General features: G+C 39.3%; 1 protein-coding gene and 1 pseudogene across 1 annotated transcript; one reads left to right on the top strand and one right to left on the bottom strand.

The window, feature by feature from the left end:
• Positions 1-990: 990 nt before the first annotated feature.
• LOC122013053 lies at positions 991-1,168 on the bottom strand (annotated as a pseudogene).
• Positions 1,169-8,373: 7,205 nt separating this feature from the next.
• LOC122009172 (acyl-coenzyme A oxidase 3, peroxisomal-like) lies at positions 8,374-19,724 on the top strand. Its single transcript, XM_042565210.1, has 13 exons — positions 8,374-8,939; positions 16,861-16,978; positions 17,073-17,180; positions 17,296-17,468; positions 17,541-17,640; positions 17,766-17,840; positions 17,937-18,067; positions 18,186-18,321; positions 18,397-18,516; positions 18,593-18,739; positions 18,814-18,918; positions 19,037-19,138; positions 19,274-19,724. Exons 1-13 carry the CDS (start codon positions 8,470-8,472, stop codon positions 19,523-19,525), a joined length of 2,037 nt encoding a protein of 678 aa, XP_042421144.1. The 5' UTR covers positions 8,374-8,469; the 3' UTR covers positions 19,526-19,724.
• The last annotated feature ends 4,223 nt before the right edge of the window (positions 19,725-23,947 follow it).

Genomic DNA, 23,947 nt, shown 5'->3' on the forward strand with positions numbered 1-23,947 from the left:
TTTAAAGAAAATCTAGTATATTCGAGTATATTTTTAATTAAAATTGTCCTTCATATATTTTAGGTATAAATAATCTAAAAATGAGTATAATTCCTATTAAATTCAACATTTTAAACTAGAATAGAGTATATTTTCTATTAAATTGAGTACGACTTTTTCCCTATTTAATATAATTCCTCCTAAATTCAGTATCATTTGAAAAAAAAAATCTATTATATTTTTCATCCAATTGAGTATCATTTAAAGAAAAATCTAATATATTTTACATCTAATTGAGTACCATTTAAAGAAAATCTAGTATATTTTTCATCCAATTGAGATGAAAAAGAATCATACTCAATTTGATAGAAAACATATTAGATTCTAGTTTAATGTATTGAATTTAAGAGAATTTATATTCATTTTTAGACTTTTTATACTTAAAATATCAGGGGTAATTATGTGAGTATATTAGATTAGGGAGTGAAAAGAAAGATTTTTTCTATTAGGGAGGGTATACAAAATTATATTTATCAATGAAGACTGCATGTAAATTTTCCCATGATATAACCATATTAACGGTCCAATTGAGAGAAAGTTTAGTAAAAACTTAAATTAATATATAAGTACATGGACAGAAGTTCAGAAGTGAGAAAATTGTCTGTCAAATTTTGACCTCGCAATCACAGTTATTATTAAATATACTTACTAATTAAACTGACCCTGATAAAGATTTGATGTATAACTACTTTGTTATCTCATGGAAGCCCATCCAAATCTGCTGCTTATTATTTTACTATGTGACATTAAATTATAATATCCTAAAAATAATATCCTACTCTGACTAAATACAATGCAAACAAATGACTGTAGCCAAATATGCTTGGCTTTATACTATGAAGGGTAAATATGATTTATTAGACATATTAGTCATTGTAGACACACATTATATGTATAATGTAATGTAGAAATATGAGTAAATTAGTATCTTAAACTTATAATTGGACTTGATATTAGTGCGTTAGGCTGATACAATAGTGTAACGGATGGGTAATGCTCGAGAACCTCAATAATAAGATATTATAACATACTCTCATCTATTAAAAATTAATTTAATTTTTATATTAAATATTAAACTAATAAGAACATATACTACACTTGATTTTAACCAAAGGATCGAGAAAGATATTCTTTTTAAGGTTACTGGTCCAATATATTTATACAAACTTTTTCGTCTATAAATACCAATTCTAATATTCAAGATTAAAGAAAATCATGATATTACAAATTTTTAATATAAAAATTATTAGAGAAAATTACTAATAAGTTTTAAATTTATTTTCAATGTGAATAAAATATTAAATAATTTAATTTTAAGTTTACTAAAAATAATTATTAAAGGATTTAGATTTTTAATTAAATAGTAAAATTTTATTATTTTAAAAATAAGTTAAATATTACCTCTAACCGGGATGTTCTTAGTTCCCATAGTTTGGGTTAGAGATTCAGGCATGATCCTGAGGATGCGTTTGGTTCAAGTTATAGTATATAACCTTAGTTATGTGATTACCAAGTAATCACATAACCAAGGTTATAGAGAATAAAACATAACCATTGGTTGTTTGGTTCAATTTAGATAATCTAGTAAAATCTCGTTTGTTTGGAGGTTTCAGTACATAATCTAATGTGATATATTACTATATTACCCCTTGATTTAATAATGATAATATTATATTATTAATAGTGATATATATATATATATATATATATATATATATATATATATATATATATATATATATATATATATATTCCTTTTGATGCGCTGTCATAATAAGTGGGCCCATTTTTAAAATATAAAAACTATCAGAATTTTAAATATCTCTTACTTTAAAATATTTATATATATATATTCCTTTTGATGTGCTGTCATAATAAGTGGGCCCATTTTTAAAATATAAAAACTATCAGAATTTTAAATATCTCTTACTTTAAAAAATAACAAAAAAATGCACCTTATTATAAAATACATTATTTTTTTAATCAATTTGATAAAAATATTATATATAAAAAATTACTTAATAACTGGGTCAAATGTTATTTAAATTTGATCAATATCATGTTAAAAAATTAAAATTGTGAAATTGTTATTGCAGCAATAGTTTTAAAATAATTTAATTCATTTTAATTTAATTAATAAATAAATACTGAATTGTTTTTTATTTTTTTTAAATAAAAGGTATTTTTAAAATAATTTTAATAATTGAAAATATCTTTTGATTTTAATTATAATTGCTTTACTCTATTTGGTTAAAGAAGAATAGAAAGAAAATAATTTACACCCAAGTAGCTGAGCTGTATTTAGAACTATTACAAATTCATGATGATACCAAAATGTGCAATGACGGCAAATATGACAACAGTACAATTCACTCTCTGCCTAAACTTTGATAGACGATTCTATTTAAATAGGGAACTGGAAATGCTTCCAGAATTGACATTACAAGTGTAACTTCAAAAGGCCACAAAATTAGCCAATCATCGAAACATCTATCTCAAATATCTGATTTCCTAGTTGTGCAATAACGTCTACAAGATACTGAAACAGTTTGAAAAACATGTTTCATCCAATGTTTCGCTTTCTTAATCTGCTCGCGATGCTGTCAATGACAGGATTTACATCTTCAAGCGATTTGTTTGCCTTCTTAACTGCAACATTCTTTGCACTGTGCTCATCTGAGCTAATTACCCCAGCTTCAATAGAAAAGTATTCCTGACATCAGTACAATTCTTTCATCAGTTACTTAAAGGAAATAAATAAACACATAGGCTTCAGAAAAGATGACAAATGCAATAATTTTCATCTGAATTGACTGGAGGATCAGCATGATGCTTGTGATTGCAAGAATTCATCATTATCATTATTTTTACATTGGAATATGAGAGTTTAGCTCCTTCCATACAAAAACAATAAGCAAATAATGTAGAAAATCGGAAGGCACAAAGCTATTGAAATACTAAAAACATAGCTATAACTAAGTCACTTGAGGTTTAGTAAAATGCCACATGACTTGTATATTTTAGTAAAATGCTCAATCTAGTGGAGAAGGTGATGGGTTCCATTGAAGCAACAATAGCAGAATCCTAATTTGTAAAATATGCATAGAAGTAAGAGCATATACAAACTTATATATGAAGTATGAGATCACCAACAACCATCAGCTTCTCCTTGAAGGCTTACTTCATGTCATCATTAAGTAGATTACGAAGAACCAGAACTAACTGCTGAGTATGCATTGTAACAATCCAATTGGGATTCTTGCTTGTTTCCAGAATATTTTCACCGTATCTAGAAAGGGCAGTGCAGCTTAGAACTGATTAGCATATGATATAAATGAGTAACTGTTAGGAACTATGGAGGTTAATAAAGAACCATAAAATTATTGGTTCAAAGTAACAAGTTAAATCATTCGAATGTCATAGCACCTACTGCAATAAATACCATATTTGCAGGATACAAACTTTAAAATGATGCCCAAGAAGATTATTCATACAAGATAAAAGAATGAATTGGATAACAGAAATAAATGTTTTGCAAGAAGACCAGATTATAATGTATAAGCACAATCTTATTGATTTCTCCTCCTATCTTTTTGTAGAAAAAATTACCTCGTAAACAAACAATTTCCACAGAATTTCCCCCGGAGGTACAAATAAATCCAAACAAGAACAAGAACCTAATTCATCCAAGTTCAATCCAAACAAAAAGATACATCCAAGTTCAATCCAAACAAAAAGATACATTCAAGTTCAATCCAAAGTATATCAAAACATAAGTACCAAGAACCTAATTCAAATATTTAATTCATTTTGGATGGATCTCATTGAGCTGCTTTATCACATAATTTCTCCTAAATAAATGCCTTTGGCAATGCAAAGAAATTGTCAATCTTGTGTTCATCCTTGAGAATATGCTCTCCGACATCCATAATTTCTTGCTCAGAGAATTTAGAAAGTTCTATTAGCTCATCATATATCTTCATTTTCCTATCACCACTGTCAGTTTGTTTCTTGAAGTATGTGGAAATTCCCTTCATCTCCTCATTATCCTTAGTAACAGCAATAACATACTTGTGAATCTCTCCCACCAAGTCATCTAAATCATCATCAGCCTTTCCTTTTCTCTTTTTAGTGGTTGGCTTCTTGTTTGATGGACAAATTGATGAATCCAGAGTCTCAGATTTCCTTATTGCTTGGTTGGCATCATTAGATTCTTCACCTTTGTAACATTCAGCAAATATTTCTGCATTAGACGTGTCGACCTCTTCATCGCATAAATTTATCTCTTCTACTGCATCAGCAGGGGTTTTTGCATTAGCTCCTGTGGCATGATCTTTCCCCCACACAAACATCAAGTCATCAAGGTGGGGAAACTCTTTGTTCCTTAACCCAATAGCAGCTGGATGACTCGAAATTAAAAACATATCATTAGCAAAAAAAAAAAAAACCCATAGTTATCAAAGAAATGGAAATACACAAAGTAGAAAAAGTTACCTTAACCCAATCATCAAAGACATCTTTTGTTGTAGTAATACACTTCTCAACATCATTCCACCCAAATCCACTATATGATTCAACATCTCGATGATAGCATAAAACTGTCTCTTTAGTAGCTTGTATCTTGACTCAATATGAGGAGTAGCCTTCAAACTACTTGATGACAACTTAGCAGCCATGAGTTTCTCCAAATGCACCAAGTACCCAGTTCGAAAACCATTCTTGCTCTTCCAAGCTGAATCTTTACTCAACTCAACAAGGCAATCAACCAATGCAGCATCCTCTTATTTTGTCCATAAGCGTTTGGTACTTTGAGTTTTTCTTTTGAACTTCGATGGCATTGAACTTTCTACGTTTTCAACTACATTTAGCATCTTTTGACTCTTTCCTTCCATTGAAAACTGAAATTAAACCATTCAAATAATAAATTGTTCTTGCACAAATCATAATCAAATTGTTCAAATGAATAATACATAAAATGCATAAACAATCATATTGTTCAAATGATTCAAATGGATAATAAACCCAAATACAACATAATTAAAAAGTTCAGTACATGGAAATGAAACCTAAATTTCAAGAAAGAATATTAAATTTAATTAATTGATGACTGCCAGCTCGTGAACATATCATCTGCAAGCTTGTCTCTTCATTTAGTCCAAGCAGAACTGGTCTCACAATGCCTAATCAGATCATCATCATCATCATCATCATCATCACCACCACCACCACCACCACCACCACCACCACTTTAATTTGAATCAAGGACATCAAGCTCAGTCTCTATCAGATCAATTGTCATTTCATATCTTATGAAATTATGGAGAATACAACAAGCAGAAATAATTCTACATTGAGTCTTAACAAAATAAAATGACTTATCTCTCAATATAGTCCATCTAGCTTTCAAAATGCCAAAACACCTCTCAATGCAATTTCTTGCTTGGGAATGCTTCATGTTAAAGTATTCTTTGGCTGTCGCTGGTTGGCAACCTTGCCTCCATTCAGTTAAGTGGTACATTTGACCTCTATATGGTGCCAAGAACCCTTCCCCATTTGTGTATCCAACATCACACAAATAATAACAACCTATATATATATTACGAGTGAACAAGTATATATATATATAAAAATTGGATATATAAACCAAATATTTGTTAAATATATTACAAGTGACTATTATTTTACAATAATTACAACTTAATTACCTTGAGGAATCTTCAGGCCATTCCTCCTACTATAGCATCCCTTAAGACTCTACCATCTGCCGCAGATTCTTCCCAACCCGGTAGGACATAGCTAAATTGCATGTTCGGTGTGCATACATCCAAAACATTAGTTGCAATTTCACCTTTTCTGGTTTGATCGATACCTAGGTTTATCATTTGCTGGCACATTGACATTAATATAAGTCCCATCTAATGCTCCCAAATAACCCTACACTCAAAGAAGTATTATAAAATCAATTTAATTTTATTATGTACATTAAATTGATTAATAAAAAAAATGTATAGAAATCATATACTTGTACCTTGAACCATTTTCACCTGTCATCAGTGCAATTTTCTGGGATTGGTTCTGGCTTCTTAAGTAAAATGTTGTGTAACCGCAGAATAGAGTTCAAAACTAAATGAAATTGCATACTAATTGTCTCGCCGGATCTAGCTGTTTGCCGTTTTAGGACCCTATTCTTCACATTATGTGCAATAATGTGAAGAAAAGATATTACAAGTTCATTAATTGACATATTTTTATTTCCTTTCAATTTTCCACGCGTCGTTAGCAAATAACAAAGTTTGCTTAAAGACCTTCTATCCATCCTACAGTTATCAATACATTGTCGATCACTATCAAAAGCCATCTCATTTATGTTTATAGACCTAATATTATATCTAGACAATGCATGATAAGCATATGATATGCTCCTCCTCAATCTAGCACTCCTCCTCTTAATAGCTAAGACCATTGCCAACGATAAGAGCATAAATAACTTGCTTTCCATCACCTTCATGTGCATAATAAGTACAGAAATCATTTTCATCTCCTGTCGTACTGCTAACTGAGCCATATCAACCTATCATGTAATTAGGACAATGAACTAAATAATAAATTAGCATGGTAGAAAATTTCAAATTGTAAACAGCAAGTTACAACAAAAACTAAATAGTTGAAAGAGAGTTTGTAGGTTCAACTTACAAGTTGCAAGAACCAAACAAAAACTAAACAAGAACTAAACAGCACAAAACAAGTACTAAACATCAACTAAACAAGAAATTTTAGTTGTTGTTTAAAAATCAGAGAAGTCTCAAGATAGTCTGCAGCTGACAAGTGGGGGTTACATATAACCAGAATAGACTTCAAACAACATCAGTAGGATAATTGATGCTAACTGGAATGAACATATGAAAACTTATGTTGAAGCAGGGTGCAAACAATGAACTTGATTGCCTAAAGGAAGATGCAATTGCTGTCACAGAAGCAGCAACCAAGAGTGCTACGGCTTTGGATGACTCTTTTTGTGAAGAAATGTGCTTACTACAATACCTAACCAAGACCTAACCGACAAGACCTAACTGACAAGATCTAAACAAGAGCTAAATAAAAACTAAACATCAACTAAATATCAAGAACAAACCAAAAACTAAACAGAACCTAAAACAAAAGGGTAACCCATAGATGACAAACTATGGGACGACAAATTGACCAAATCAAAGTTGATCAGTTCTAGCAATGTATAAGATCAGTTCAAATTGACCAAATCACGATGCAACAATTGCTAACAGTGTATAAGATCATACCTTTTCCAAGAAGCCGAGTCGGGATCGTCGCAGAGAAACGCCGCTAGAAGGCCTGAGCTTCGTGTGCGCGAGGGGGAGGATCGTCGCGGAGAACCGGTGCTAGGTCGTTGCGAGAGGGAAAAGCTCGTGCATGTTCGCGAGAGGAGGAGCGACGAAAGGCTAGGGTTTTGGTGCTGTTCACGAGAGGAGGAGCGGCGAAAGGCTAGGGTTTTGGTGTTGTTCGCGAGAGGAGCGACGAAAGGCTAGGGTTTCCATGCGTGTTTGCGAGAGGGAGGGGCGGCGGGTTTCTGTGCATGTTCGCGAGAGGAGAATCGGGAGGGTTTGATTATACTCGAGGGTAGATTGAAATTTGATAAATCTATAAGGTTATTTTTGTCACAAAGGGTAAATAGTGAAGGGTAATATTGTCTTAAATTTTTGGTTAATCAGGGAATCAAGGAAAACCCCAGGTTTATGGGGTTTTCTGATTCCGGACTATATGCCCAAATTGCTGATGTGTCAGGATTCTATCATAACTTAGGAATCATCAACTACCAAAATCAAATAAGGTTTTGGTTGATAACGTTGGATGGATAATCAAGATTATCAAAGATAACCCCGAACCAAATGCACCCTGAGATATATCATACCCATTGCAATGATTACTAAAGTCACCACCTTTCAAATCTTATGCTAATTTTCTGCCACTTATATTTATGATTATTTTCAAATGCTTAATTTAGTTTACTTCTTTATATTTCGTATCTTCATTTCCTCCCTTTATAACTATTATTCGTTTTAAACTATTATATTATTTTTTAATAAAAAATATATTTAAGAAAAATTGGAAATAAGTAATGCACATTTATTGTATGCATGTAAATGTTTTTCGCCTTCATTCTATTTATGTCTACTATTTATGTCATACAATTTAATTTCATATTTGCAGTAAGTATTCAATTTGTTTAAATACGAATTTGGAAAATGAAAATGGACCGTGGAGATATTTTTTTGTCAATATTTGATTTTTTCCTTCCTCTGGTCAAATGCGCGGCCGTTGCTCTTTCTCCCCACAATAAGCCGCCCACCCACAACGCACGCCCCTCTTATTTGACTCTTCCAAATCCTCCCTCCGTCCCTCGTCATTCCCGATCCGATGGATCACGATTCGTCCGCCCTACGACGCACCGCAGTTATCGCCGGCCACTTCTCCGCCCCCTTCTCCTCCTCTTCCGTTCTCGAGCCCTCTGCTTGTCTCCACTACACCCCTCCCGAGCTCTCGGAGAAACCGCCGGCCTTCAGCACCTCCGCGCTCCGCCTTCTCCTCGATGGCCACGACCTCGCTTCACGGGACTGGCTTTTCCAGATCATGGAGAAGAGCCCTCTCTTCTGCCCCCGGCCTCGCGGCGGCAGGACCTTCGTCGCGCCGGATTACAACCAGAGCAAAGAGCAGCAGCGCCTCGTCACCATGCGGCGGATCGAGTACTTGCTTCGCCGCGGCGTCTTCGACGGGTGGCTCACAGGGAGCGACCCGGAGACGGAGATGAGGAAGTTTGCCTTCCTCGAGTGCATTGGAATCTACGATCACTCACTCACCATCAAATTAGGGGTCCATTTCTTCCTCTGGTTAGCCTCTTCCTTTTTCTCTTCTTTCTTTCCTATTATTATTCATCATGTCCGACCGATGAATCACTGGTGAGCTGGCTAGATGGCCAACTTAATTGCCAATAGCTGAGTGACAAGGAGGATGTGATCTAAAACCTGCACAGGAGAAAAAAGACAACCCAAAAAAAAAGTTAGGGTGACGGCCAGGGAGTTCTCCAGCATAGACATTCCAATGCTCAAGTTAGAGGAGGAAGATGAAGATTAGAGTTTCGATATGTAGAGCCATGTATGCATATTCATACCTGGGAAGTTGTGAAGGATAGTCTTATAAAGAAACCATATATCTTTTTCTCTTTTTCTTTTTACACGTGTTTCTTATTTAATTCCCTAAATAATATAAGATTTAGTCCAGTCAATTAGATTAACATGTTCTCTCCTTTCGTTTTGATTTTTATGCTAGTTATTCCTTAAACAGTAAAAGAATTAGTCACGCGATCGTCTTTTTCCTAAAATAACAAGATCAATAGACTTTCTTCCCGTTTTGATTTTTCATCCCATATTACTGAGAAAACAAGAAGTTCGAGAGGCTAGTGAGCCTCGAGAGAGTTGGGAGCTAAGAGTCCGAAAAGTTCATGAGCCGTGAGTTCCTAGTGGGTCGGGAGCCAAGGTCCCGGGAGGGTCAAGAGCCAGGAGTTACGAGTGGGTCGGGAGCTAGGGATCCCGAGAGGGTCAGGAGACGGGAGTCCCGAGTAGGTCGGGAGCCAAGGATCTCGAGAAGGTAAGGAGTCGGGAGTCTCGAGTGGGTCGGGAGCCAGGGGTCCCGAGAAGGTCAAGAACCAGGGGTCTCGAGTGGGTCGGGAGCTAGAGATTCCAAGAAGGTAAGGAGCTGGGAGTCCCGAGTGTGTCAGGAGTCAAGGTCCCGAGAGGGTCGGGAGGTAGGGCTCCCGAGAGGGTCGGGAGCCAGGAGTCCCGAGTGGGTTGGGAGTCAGGAATCCCCAGTGAGCCGGGAGCCAGGAATCCTGAGAGGGTAAGGAGCCGGGTCCCGAATGGGTCGGGAGCCAGGTTCCCGAGAGGGTCAGGAGCTATGAGTCTCAAGTGGATTGGGAGCCAAGGATCCCAAGAAGGTCCGGAGCTAGGAGTCCTGAGTGGATCAGGAGCCAAAGATCCTGAGACAGCCAAGAGCCAGGAGTCCCGAGTGCCCAAGAGTAAGGAGTTAGGCCCTGGGCATGCGTTTGGAACCACTTTGACAGCTTCCTTATCCTTCCATCTATGTGGCGCCCTATTGATCCTTACTCGGATCACAAGTTTCCCCTTCAAGTCGGTTCAGCCGATAACCAAGATAACCGAACACATGGTCATCAAATTCATATGGCAGAATATCCTATGTCGGTTCGGCATCCCTCGTGGGCTCGTCTCGGATAACGGGAGGCAGTTCGCCGGACGGATACTCAAGGAGTGGTGCGAGGGCTATGACATTGTGCAGGCTTTCACCTCAGTGGCCTACCCTCAGACCAACGGCCAAGCGGAAGCCACCAACTGGGAGATCCTTCGAGGGTTACGGGCTCAGCTCGACCACGCTGGAGGAAGCTAGGTCAATGAGCTCCCGAGCGTCTTGTAGGCTCATCGTATCACACTAAGAGAAGCGATCGGTGTCACACCATTCCACCTGGTGTACGGCGGTGAGGCGGTGGTTCCAGTAGAAGTCAGAGTAGAGTCCGATCGGGTGCAACTCTACGACGATAGAAACGCCGAGCAGAGGCTCATGGAGCTCGACCCGGTGGATAAAGCGCGGGACAAGGTCGTTGTCCGGCTGATGGCGTACAGACAACGTGTGAAGCAGAACTACAATCGAAGGGTGATCCTAAGGTCATTTCAGGTCAGCGATCTGGTTTAGAAAAGAGTGAAGTCGGTCGGCGACGTCACCAAATTGGAGGCTCTATGGGAGGACCTTTTAAAATCATTCAGAAGTTTCGCTCGGGAGCCTACTGCCTACAGGGTGAGGATGGGAGAAAGCTCGAGCGACCTTGGAGTGTGAACCATCTCCAGCAAGATAGGGTTGGGTGAGAGGTGTGTGGTTAAATCCAAATAATATTATATCAGAGTATACCCTGTAAACGCAGGTGAGCGATGAATAAAATTCACAAGTATCCAAGACTCTTGTGTCATTTGGCCAAGTTAAAAGTCGAACGACGACTATAAACCCTAATCTTCATCAACAGTCGAGTGGCGACTATAAACCTTAGTCCTCACCAGCAATTTAGCGGTGACTATAAACTCTTGTCTTCGTCAACAGTCGAACGACGACTATAAACCCAGTCTACGTCAACAGTCGAGCGGCGACTATAAATCCTTGTCTTTGTCAACAGTCGAGTGATGACTATAAACCCTAGTTTACGTCAACAGTCGAGCGGCGACTATAAACCCTAGTCTACTTCAACATTCGAGCGGAAACTTTAGACCCTAGTCTACATTAGCCGAGCGGCAACTATAAATCCGAGTCTATGACGAATATCGGCCGAGCGGTAGCTCTAAAACTAAGTCTACGACAAATAAATCCAATAACGAGTATATAAGCTGAGAATAAGCCTGACAAGGAAACATGTTGCTCCTAGAAGCAACAGTTCTCCACTAAAATGAGGTCGTTCGACAAGACTAGAGTGATTACTCCGACAATATAGCGGCCAGTACATCAACGATCGAGAGGGCAGGGAACCATACTTAGAAACTTTTCTAAAAACGATAAATGGTTCATGGTCCTACTCAAGCTGAGCGGCAATGCATTCATTAAAAAGTGCAAAACACAACAAATGGAAGAAACGTCGAACGACGATGCATGAGGGAACACTGTAGAAAGCAACTAAACAAAGATTCGTCGAACGAGCGATCATGTATTAACACTTTGAAAATGTTATATAAGGTAGCAAGAGACGGTACAAAAGGAGGCAAGCTTCGTAGTGGGCGGGGATCACTCAAGGTAATCCATTTCATCATTGGGCAGCGACTCAGTTAACTTATCTCGATTGATGACCTTATTGGTCACCGAGGTTGGGATATAGCCGCCACCCTTCAGCTAGTCGAGCATCCCATTAATGGCGAGGTTAAAGAGGCGGAGTGCCCGGTAGTTGAGCTGGTCATTGAAGGGGTCCGATCGGAGGTAATCCTGCTTCAGAATCTCAAACCGGCTAGACTCTATGCCTTGATAAACTTTCAAGGTCGTTCGGGAGGCCTCCTGCGCGACCTTCATAGAAGCCAGCTCGGCATCCTTAGCGGTCAGCTGCTCTTACGCCACTGCTTGCTCAGCCGATAGGGTATCCCGCTCGACATTCAGAGCTGCCTCCGCCTCCTTCAGGTTTTGAGCCAGGATCCGAGTCTTTTTGTTCTTGATCTCCAAGTCCTCAATGACTCAAAGCTTCCTGGCGTTGGCCAAATTGACCTTCGCCTCAAAGGAGCTGGCCAGGCTTGCTAGTTGCGAAGCCTACTCGGCGCTCTTGCTCCTCTCTGCTTGCAACAGCTCGGAGCTCTTACTCAGTTCAGCCTTCAATTGGACCGTCTCAGCAGTCAGCTGCTCAATGCGTGCCTGAGCGGCCTCTGATCGACCGCTCGAAGTGCACAACTGTTGGACTTCATGCTCCAGAAAGACCAGCTTTTGGCATATGACCATACTCTCGACCCAATACTACAGCAACAATAATGTTGTAAGTATCGAACAAATGAAAGCAAGTAAATATAAAGGTAACATACGTACCCCAGTGGCCATTTGGGTATGGTTGTTCGCGAGCTCCTCTAGTGAGATGACCACCGCACGGACTCGGGCATCAACCCATACTTGTGCTAGCGGCACTTGAATTTGAAGCTGGTGCTAGGGGTGCGGGATGCGATGTCGCCCGAACTGCGCCATTCATCGGTAGGCAGGTGGATGATGACCGTTATTTGTCTATGGTTGCTTGGGCCAGAGGGCTCCGAAGTCGCCTTGCCCGTGGACTTGGGCGTCGGGGATGGTCGGATGGTGGACACTTGTGCGGCCGGCGAGGATGGAGGTGGCATGTAGGCGATCGGTGGCGCACATATGTCCCCCGGCGGCAGCTCGGATAGCGACGACGTCCGGTCGAATGATAGGGAAGTATGAAGCACTGCGGCTCCTTGCTCGAGAAGAGCGGACGTTGATGTCTCACCCCGCTCGAAAGTAGGGTGTGAGCCAACTCGGGCGAGTGTTTACTGGGCAGATATAGCGGAGCGAGAGGAAGCTTTCCCATGACGCCTCTTGTGTTGTTACAGGGGTTCACCGGAAGTGGTCGACTCTGAAGCCACCGCGATCGGTAGCATCGAAGGTCGTTCTGGAGGAAGGTTAGTTGTAGCGGCCGCTGCCCCACTAGTCGCCGTCTGACTCGCTCCACCCTCGCTAACCAGCACAGGAGTCTCGCTCGCCCTGTTATCGCCGACAGGCTGTAGTTCACGACTCTCCAATTCGGCCACCCCTGTGGCGTTGATCTCGGTGTCTGCAAGTCTACTCTTGCCGGCAAGACATGCCCTCAACATGATGCGGGCTGCAAAAAGAAAGCAAAATTAGTTAGATTCAAAGATGAAAGACAAGAAAGAGCATACCTAGACTGAACGGAAGTCGCGTTCGGATCGAGCTCAAGCTGAACACGTAAAGGACGCCCTCCAATAGCAGCCGGTGAATGTGATAATTCTGACCGACCAAGCCTGAGACTGCTTGGAGATAATTCGATCGACTTCGGTATCTGTCGAGCGACGGTTGCTTCATCACTTCCTGTTGGTTAGTCCTAGGAAAACGTACCGGTTCCACTGTACAAAAATTTTTGTACAAGTGTCGAACCTTTCCTTAAATAACCTATTGTGTTCTTTAGAAGTTAAATTAGGAATCGCAGATGGAACTTAACATCATTGATTCCAAATTTAACTTATCTGTTCTTAATGGTTTAGATTTGAATCGCAAGCGGAACTTAACACTATTGATTCAAATTCACCTATGTTATTAATTCCATTAAATATTAATTTCCAAAATTGACTTCCAGGACTGTATGGCAAGGCACATGGCCTTCTTGTATATGGGAGCAACCACCACCGCCTAGACAAAGTCTTTTAAGGAAAGCTAATATTTAATTTCCTTAAATAACTCTAGGTTAACCAAAAAGAACAATCGAATCACAAATTCGAAAACAAAGAAAACACAAATTCGAAAAACTAATTCGAAAAACTAGATCTAATGCCTCTTGTGTTTGGAATTCTTACAAAAAGAAATAACTAGCATGATGCGGAAAACAATTGGTAATTATACCTTCTCTTTGTATGCTAATGACCTCGAGATCTTCTGCCGTATTCCTCGCCTCGCCTTGGATGTCGTGTGGGTGACGATCCTCCAAGATGAACACCACCCAAAGAGCTTTCTTCTTCCTCCTCTAAAATCCGGCTACCACCACCAATTTAGGAACCAAAGAGAGCAAGGGAAAGGGAAGGGGAGAGATCCGGCCATCATGAGAGAGCACAAGCAAGAGACTAGAATTAGATGCCTCCTCCTCCTCTTTCTTCTTCTTCTTCTTCTCCTTCTCCTCCTTCTTGTATCCGGCCACTTAAAAGAACCACAAGCAACATGTGGCCGACCCTAGCATGATAAAGAGCTAGGGGCCGGCTCTAAGGAGGAGACTAGAGAGAAGAGAGAAAAAGAATTCATTAACCCATGAAGCCTCTCCTCCCCTTCTTTTATAATACTTGCCCAAGGCAAATAAGGAAAAAAAATTTATAAAAAATTAAAATCTTCCTCATGTTTTTTCTTTTCCCTTTTTATTTTTCCTTTTCTTTTCTCTTGATTGAATCAATCACCAATCATAGATTAGTTTTAATTTGATTGGATGATGATTTAATCCTATTGGCCGACCCCTTGCTTGGGCACTAAGCAAGGGTGGCCGACCCCTACAAGGAAGGAAATATAATTTTTTTTTATAAAATTTTACAAGAAGAAATCTTCTTATAAAATTTTACAAGCTCTTTTTCAATTTCCTAAAGTAGGAGTTAAAAAAGGAAAGTTTTAAAAATTAAAACCATGTTTTAAAATTTAAAACTTCTCTTATAATATTTCCTTTTTTAACACGGTGATAGAAAATTTAAATTTTAAAACTTCTCTTTCTTTTTTCCTAAACCATGAGGATGGTTAAAAAAGGAAAATTTTAAAACTTTTAAACTTTCTTTTAAAACATGTGGCCTAATTCAAATAAGGAAAGTTTTTAAATTTAAAATCTCTCTTTTAAAACTTGTAGTTTTCTACAAAGAGAAGATTTTAAAAATTCAAAACACCCCTCCTTATTTGAATTAATGTGGCCGACCCCCTCTTGCTTGGGCACCAAGCAAGGGGTCGGCCCCTTAAGAGGATAATGTGGCCGACCCTTGCTTGGTCACCAAGCATTGGATCGGCCCCCTTCTTGGACACCAAGATGGGTCTTTATTTGGATGGACTTGAGACTTTAATGAGGCTAGGACAGGGACCTAGAGGAGAAATTGATTTTGGCCTTCCGATGAGCTTGAGTATCCCATGTTCGCCCCGAACACACAACTCAAGTTCATCGATAATAACTCATTCCACTATAGAGTTATTATCGCACTACCGCACCAATCCCAAATTACATTATGGGCTCCTTCTTATCATGAGTGTGTTAGTCTCCCTGTGTTTAAGATAACGAATGTTCACTAATTAAGTAAGTTACTGACAACTCACTTAATTAATATCTAGCTCCAAGAGTAGTACCATTCAACTTCATTATCATGTCGGACTAAGTCTACCTGCAGGGTTTAACATGACAATCCTTATGAGCTCCTCTTGGGGACATTCTCAACCTAGATAACTAGGACACAGTTTCCTTGTATAATCAACAACACACACTATAAGTAATATCATTTTCCAACTTATCGGGCTTATTGACTTATCGAGTTAAATCTCACCCATTGATAAGTCAAAGAAATAAATACTAAATATATGTGTTTGTTATTATATTAGGATTAAGAGCGCACACTTCCATAATAACTAAGGTCTAGTTCTTTTATAAAGTCAGTACAAAAGAACTTACCTAAAATGATTCTACTCAATACACTTGGAGTGTCAGTGTAATTTATTAGTTAAAATAAACTAATACTTAATTACACTACGACTACTTCAACGATTTGTTCCTTTCCATCTTAGTCGCGAGCAACTGTTTATAATTTATAAAGAACCGACAACATGATCTTCTGTGTGTGACACCACACACCATGTTGCCTACTATATAAATTAATTGAACAAATTACATTTAACAAATAAATGTAGATATCGACCACTGTGATTCTTTATTTCTAAATAAATTTTTATATAAAAGCTAGACTTTTAGTATACACTCTAACACTTCCATCTGTCAGTCGGTTGGGAAGTCGGGCCGCTCGGAAAAACCAACGAATATATTCATTTTTAATGAATATTTAAATTTATAGTTTATATTTATTAAGTTCGTTTAGGCTCGATTAAAGCTCGAATAAGCTCGTGAGCCATGAATATATTCATTAAGTAAAGCTCGAGCTCGGCTCGATTATAAACGAGTCAAACTCAAACATTTAAGAGTTCGGCTCAGCTTAGCTTGATTACACCCTAGATGAAAGTTACATTTATTCTAACTTTGAAGAAGAGATACAAAAAGATGCTGGACCACCTGATGACCATTTATTCTCACTCAAAACAAGTCACTTTCTTTAATTACCAATTAAATGGATGTTTATCACACTTACTCTCTTTTGGCTTCTGTGCATGCTGTATTAGTTGTCATCCTGCTACCTTTAGATATGGTATTTGGGGCAGTTGTTTTTTTGATGGGACGTATGGCTAATTTTGTTGCTCTCATCTCATCTGCACTTTTGAAGAAGTAGTTTATTTTCCTTGTTACCCATTTTCCATATATTGCAGGGGAGGGGCAATCAAATTTTCTGGCACTAAGCGCCATCATGACAAATGGCTCAAGGCTACTGAGAAATATGAAGTTAAGGGTTGTTTTGCAATGACTGAGTTGGGGCATGGAAGTAATGTATGAGATATCTAAAACTCAGTCAGTTTGTTAAAAATAGTATATGCTCATAATAGTTTGTTGTCTGTTAAACCTGAGTTATTTAACTTTCAAGGTTAGAGGGATTGAGACAATTGCTACTTATGACACAAATACTTGTGAATTTATAATCAACACTCCATGCGAGTCAGCTCAGAAATATTGGATTGGAGGAGCTGCTAATGTAAGAAAAGAATAAGTGACATTTTTTATGGTGGATAATAACTCTTTTTGTTTGCTTGAAAAAAAATTATACATAGTTTCATCACCGTGTTGACATTTTAACCATTCATGCACAGGATGCAACACACACAATAATATTCTCTCAGCTCCTTATAAATGGAATCAACCAAGGGGTTCATGCTTTTGTAGCACAAATTCGAGATGCAGATGGGAATGTTTGCCCCAATGTTCGTATAGCTGATTGTGGACACAAGATAGGCTTGAATGGTGTTGATAATGGCAGGATCTGGTGAGGACAGAAATTTAATTGATAGTGTGTTGATCAGCTTTAGAATTGCTAGTTAATGTCTTTTTCTTGAAGGTTTGATAATCTTAGAGTACCTCGGGAAAACTTGTTAAACTCTGTGGGTGATGTATTGCCTGATGGGCAATATGTTAGCTCTATAGAGGACCCAGATCAGGTTAGAAAAACAGCTTTGACAATCATATTTTCTTCATATTTTGAACGTTGTGAAGTACCTTTCTTTAGTTTATTTCTCGAATAGATGATGATATTGGTATAAAATAGTTGACATTGATATTGCAGCGATTTGCAGCTTTTCTATCTCCGTTGACTTCTGGGCGTGTGAATATTGCAGTTAATTCAGTTTACATATCAAAGGTGTCTTTGAGATGCTATTGACGTTTATCATCGTCTAAGTATTATTATTTTTCCTCGATACAAGGCTGAGCAATTTTTGCCTTTCAATGTTACTAGGTTGGTTTAGCAATTGCCATAAGATATGCTTTGACAAGGAGAGCTTTTTCTATCACTGCGACTGGCCCTGAAGTTCTGTTGCTGGACTATCCTACTCATCAATGGCGTCTCCTACCTTTAATTGCAAAGACGTAATTGCTTTAACTATTTTGGTTGTCAAAATTTTGAAAAGATCAGCCATATATAATTATTGTGGAAATTGAGTTAAACAGATTGAATACTTGGTCGTGTGTTTTCCTCTACTTTCAGTTGTGCCATGAGCTCTGCAGCCAATTATTTGAAATTATTATACATTAAAAGAACGCCAGAGAAAAACAAAAGTATCCATATATACTCCAGTGCCCTCAAAGCTACACTTACATGGCACAATATGAGAGTGCTTCAGGTTAATGCTCCTGATCTGTAGTTCCATTTCTTCTGTCATGCACTTTGCTAATTTAGATGTTATTGCTCGTGTCAGGAGTGCCGCGAAGCCTGTGGTGGGCAAGGACTGAAAACAGAGAATCGTATTGGTATTTTAAAAGGTGAATTTGATGTGCAATCTACCTTTGAGGGAGATAACTATGTACTGATGCAACAGGTACCATGCATTTATATTATTGACACCATCTAATTTTGGGCAAGTGCATTCTAGTAAGATTGGGATATTGAACCAGGTTAGCAAAGCACTTCTTTCAGAATACATTGCAGCTCACAAGAGGAAGAGTCCATTTAAAGGTTTGGGGTTGGAACACATGAATGACCCTCACCCAGTCATTCCAGCTAATCTAACTAGTTGCACGCTTAGATCCATCAAGTTCCAGGTAACAAGTTAGCTACTTTTTCTATCCTTCTCTGTTAAATCAAGATGATCTCAATGCCCATTTCAAATTTTCAGCTGGACCTGTTCCGCCTGAGAGAGAGAGACTTGTTGAGTCGTTATGCTAGTGAAGTTTCACAACATCAAGCTCAGGGTGAAAGTACAGAGAATGCAATGCTCCTGGTGCGTTTTCAGCACTAGTTTTTTTCTCTAATCCTTTTTTTTAGAAAAAATGTGCTAGTTGGCTCTCTCATGTTCATGTGTCATTCTAACCATACTGAGCTTTTCCTGAATGCACCAGAGCTATCAACTTGCTGGCGAATTGGCAAAGGCCTTTGTTGAACGCACTATATTGCAAATATTTGTGGATGACGAGATGGTTCAATCTGACGGCCCCCTAAAGGTATATTTGTCATAGATTTATTAGCAAAATTTCTGATTTAATCATGATCAAAGCAATAAAAACGACAGTAATTATGTTTCATAAACTCTTTAGTCAGTGGCTGGCTGGTATTCTATAAAAAAATTTCTTTTGCAGGATGTAGTGGGGCTACTCAGGTCCATGTATGCCTTGATCAGCGTGGAAGAAGACGCAGCCTTCCTCCGCCATGGCTACCTATCACTTGACAATGCCGCTGCTGCACGGAAAGAAGCTGTCAAACTGTGTAGTGAATTAAGGCCTCACGCCCTTTCCGTGGTGAGTTCCTTTGGTATCCCCGATGCTTTCCTCGGTCCAATTGCTTTTGATTGGGTTAAAGCCAATTCATGGTCTACCCTTAGCAACGAATAAATTCACAAGGGGGCTGAAACCAATCATAAGACGGTCGATGGACCCTCCTTTTTTCCCCCTTTTTTTAAAAAATAAAGAATAATGCGGCAGGTGTCTTATGATGTTTTATAATAATTAAATTATGGACGATTTTAGGGCATGCCCGAAATCTAATGTAATAAAGATTTTCGTAATTTTAATTTAGTATATTTTTATAACATTATTTTCTGAAGTGAAGGGAATGATTTAATTTTAAAGTGAACAAGCGACCCTGGGTCCTACTGAATCGGACATTATAGAATATCTTAGGGTAACTAAACATTATAGATTCTAAGTAGCAACAAATAATTATGCATAAATGGAGCAAATACCTAAGCTAGATTAACTAATTAAAACGATTGTTAATAAATAATTTTTTTAAAACAAATTGACTTGATTAGTATACAATCATTGAAAGTCTACTCGGTAAATGCAGAATATGAGCAAGGAAATAAGAAAGACGAAGATATTTGAAAAATAAAAGCCAGAACAACGAATTCTAATATCTACTTTACAATTATCTTGTGAAAAAAATATGGCATTTTACCATTTTGCATACTCAAAGTTGGTATTACTCAAAATGTGCATCATATTTTGGTATTTACTAAAGCGTGCAATTTCTCAAAGTGAAATGATAAAAATGGACTTTTGTATGTTTACCTGAAATTGTGTGAAAATTTATTGGTGCAATTGATTGAAGTGACTGGGAGGTCCGTCGCATAATTCCGATATAAAAGGAAGAGTGAAGGAATTCAAAAAGGAGATATGGTTTTGTGAAGTAGAGAACCTTCTTGTGATTTTGGAAGTTCAGAATGGAAAAGTGAATTGAAAAGAGATCTTTTTGATGTAGGTGGGAAGAATGAAAGACCTTGTTACGAGAATAAGGATGAAGTAGGATGGTGGATTAATGAGTTAGTCTTAAATTTAAATATAGTCTAATATAAAAAAAAAAGATTATTGGTACAATTAATCTCTAGTCAAAATTCTGTGCAATTGATCTCTGGTTAAAGCTGACTAAGTGGATTAAACTTGATTGACCAACCTCAAGCTAACTCAGTATGAGTTTCGATGTTTGAGCGATATGGTGAGCAATATGGGATTAAGTAAGATGTCAAGTAGGTCAAGTAAGATGTCAAGTAGGTCAATAGTGACTAGATACTTAATGGTGGATAAGTTCAACTAGATACTTCGTCTGTTGGTTAGATATTTGGAGGTCCTAAATATAATAAGGAGTTGACATTAGATGAGATGTCCAAGTGTGGTATAGTTGATCAGATACTTAACATGTAATGATAAGTCCAAGGAAGTTATGATTGACCAGATACTTAGCATGCTAAGGAATTGACTTGAGATGAGAAGTCCAAGTGGGTTATGGTTGATTGAACACTAACATGGAATGAGAATTCCAAGTAGATCATGATTGATCAAACACTTAATATGTGAAGGAAAGTCCTAATAGATCATGAAGGATTAGACACTTGACATGAGAAGTGAAGTCAAGTGAGTTATAAATGATCAGACACTTGACATAAAAAACGAAGTTTAAGTCGGTCAAAGTTGATCGGACATCTGACATAGGATGGATGGTCCAAATAGATCATAAATAATAATACCCTTGACATGTGGATGAAAGCTCTAATCGATCAGGGAGAATTGGATATTAGGCTAGTATAGAAAGTCCTAATAAATTATGAAGGATAAAAAGATCAAGCAAGATCGAATGTGTAGAATATGAGAAGTCTTGGCATGTTAAGAGTTATCGAATGTTAACCGTGTAAAGTCCCGATATAATAATAATAACTTTTAGCTAGTTGTAAAATTTAAAAATTAAAACTTTATATACTAATTTTAAAAAATTTATGATTGAAATTTATATCACTTATTTTTCTGACTAATATGTATATATATATATATATATATATAGCATAAGGGCATAGGAGAAATAAGGAGGAGTGGGGGCATTTTAGTCATTGCACCTTTTGAGGGTTTTTGTATGAAAGGGGGGCACTTTCATGAGGAAAAGCGAGAGGATTTGGTTCGTGCAGGGTTCCACCGTCAAGGAGGGCCTTTCTTCCTCTCATGCGCCGATGTCAATGTCGACGCCAACCGTCGGTCGCTCCCCTCGTCTCCTCTACCTCCTTTCCTCCGGCCTCTTCACGCTAGCACCGTCACTAGGAAGAGGAGGTGGGGTTTTCTGCCGCCGCCCTCGCAACAACGAAGGTTGGGGCCACCTCGCCGCCTCCGCCAGAGATCGCCAACACACCGGCAGTTCATATCCCTCCAAGTCGCTCCTGGACGACACCGCCGCTGCCATCATCTTACGCCAGCGACACTACCTCCTCTTCACGTCACAGTCGTCGCCGCTCCTCCCCTCGCCAACGCTGACGCTAGTGAGGAGGATCGTTGCTGCCTCCAGCGGGCGCCGTCGCCTCCTGCCGCGACTGTTGCCACCGCCTCCAACAGCTGCCGCTGAGTCCAGCAGTCATCGCGGGCACCTCTAGTGGCCGCTGCCGCCCTCCAATGCCACCTCCAGTGACAACCACCACCCGACCCATGGCCATCGTCGGTAGCACAGCGCCATCGTCGTTGTTGGCACTCCTATTGCCAAATCCGACCATCTAGCGTCGTTGTCACGTTTGCGGCACCTGTCCAGCCCTCGAGCTACGCTTTCATACACATTGGACGGCGATTTGATATTCGATCTATGTCGGTGTACGGTTTCGGCGATAATTCGGCTCTCGAGCCACCACTGATCCGGCCTTCGGGTTATTGCTGTTGCACTCTGCCTGTGTGATCTGTGTTCTGCCCTGTGTGCTGTGTTCAAGCCATCGAGCTGCTGTATTTCGTATCTCTATTACGATTGTGAGCTACTGGTATTATTCGGCTTATGTGTCATGTCCCGGCCTGCGAGCCACTATAGTATTTTGGCTTTGGAGCCGTCGTCATATTTCGGCCGACATGCCGCCTCTTGGATCCATGCTGCATTGGATTCCATGTCGTCGCCCCCAAATCTGGCTCCACAGCTGCCTCACATTCGTTTACTCTTCAGGGTCACGACGACTAGATCAGTATCGCGACCAGCTCACCGATCCATCCAAGGACGCCCCCCGGGTCAGGGTACGCCACTGTACTTATCTTGTATTTATTTTATTGTTCTACTATTATTTGGATGCTTACATATTCATGGGACCCGCCTCGAGCATCGAGGTACCGGGGACCGGGGCAACCTGGTCGCTGGTTGCAGGTACTGTTGACCAGAGGGTCTCTGACGACTTGGTCAAAACAGAAGACAGCTCACCATCCAGGTCATGGGGATGCGGTCAACATTCCAGCCACGTCACACCGGCAGTTTCGTCTTCTTAGATTCCAGACAGGATCATTTTGGCGTCGTCTGTGGGAACTTCGCCTGATCTGGAACGTGAAGATGGACGATGCCGAAAAATTCTATCATACTCATGACCTTGGTGGGTTTCAACGAGCATATCATATTCTCCTTATTCCATGGGTATTCAGGAGTCGAGGAATTGAGTCAGATCTTCTGCTGGTCGGTAGGTCAGTTTTTTCGTTATATTTTATCTTTCAGTCATATGATCTGCCATAGTTTCTCGATTGAAGACTCCCGTGCCGATCGACTGGGTTTATGTTATATTTGAGTCATAGGCTCAACGTCGAAGACTCCTGTGCCGATCGGTCGGGTGTATATTATATTTGAGCCAAAGTCTCAATGTCGAAGACTCCCGTGCTGATCGACCGGGTGTATATTTTATTTGAGCCACAAGCTCAACGTCAAAAACTCTCGTGTTGATCGCCCGAGTGTATATTATATTTGAGCCGCAGGCTCTATGCCGAAGACTCCCGTGCCGATCGGTCAAGTCTATGCTATACTTGAGTCACAGGCTCAAGTCGAAGACTCCCGGGGCGATCGGCCGGGTGTATATTATATTTGAGCCACATGCTTAATGTCAAAGCTTCCCCATGTCGAGCGACTGGGTGTATATTATATTTAAGCCACAGGCTCAACGTCGAAGACTCCCATGTCGATCAGCCGGGTGTATATTATATTCAAGTCACAGGCTCTATGTCGAAGACTCCCGTGCCGATTGACCGAGTTTATATTATATTTGAGCTACATGCTCTATGTCGAAGACTCCCGTGCCGATCAACCGGGTGTATATTACATTCGAGCCACAGACTCTATGTGAAGACTCTCGTACCGATCAGCCAGGTTTATATTATATTCGAGTCACAGACTCTATATCAAAGACTCCTGTGCCGATTGACCAGGTCTATGCTATACTTGAGCCACAGGCTCAACATTGAAGACTCCCGGTCCGATTAGCCAGGTGTATATTATATTTGAGTCGCAGGCTCAACGTAGAAAACTCCCGTGCCGATCGGCCGGTG

Source organism: Zingiber officinale, chromosome 8A (genome assembly GCF_018446385.1).
Source record: "Zingiber officinale cultivar Zhangliang chromosome 8A, Zo_v1.1, whole genome shotgun sequence".
In the NCBI taxonomy this organism is placed as follows: Eukaryota; Viridiplantae; Streptophyta; class Magnoliopsida; order Zingiberales; family Zingiberaceae; genus Zingiber; species Zingiber officinale.

What these genes read in the sequence shown, in the direction of transcription:
- LOC122009172 (XM_042565210.1), top strand. Translation starts at nt 8,470, where the DNA reads ATGGATCACGATTCGTCCGCCCTACGACGCACCGCAGTTATCGCCGGC. An exon ending in AGTTGGGGCATGGAAGTAAT is followed by an intron (nt 16,979 to 17,072) that starts GTATGAGATATC and finishes TTAACTTTCAAG; the next exon opens with GTTAGAGGGATTGAGACAAT. An exon ending in CTACCTTTAATTGCAAAGAC is followed by an intron (nt 18,068 to 18,185) that starts GTAATTGCTTTA and finishes CTCTACTTTCAG; the next exon opens with TTGTGCCATGAGCTCTGCAG.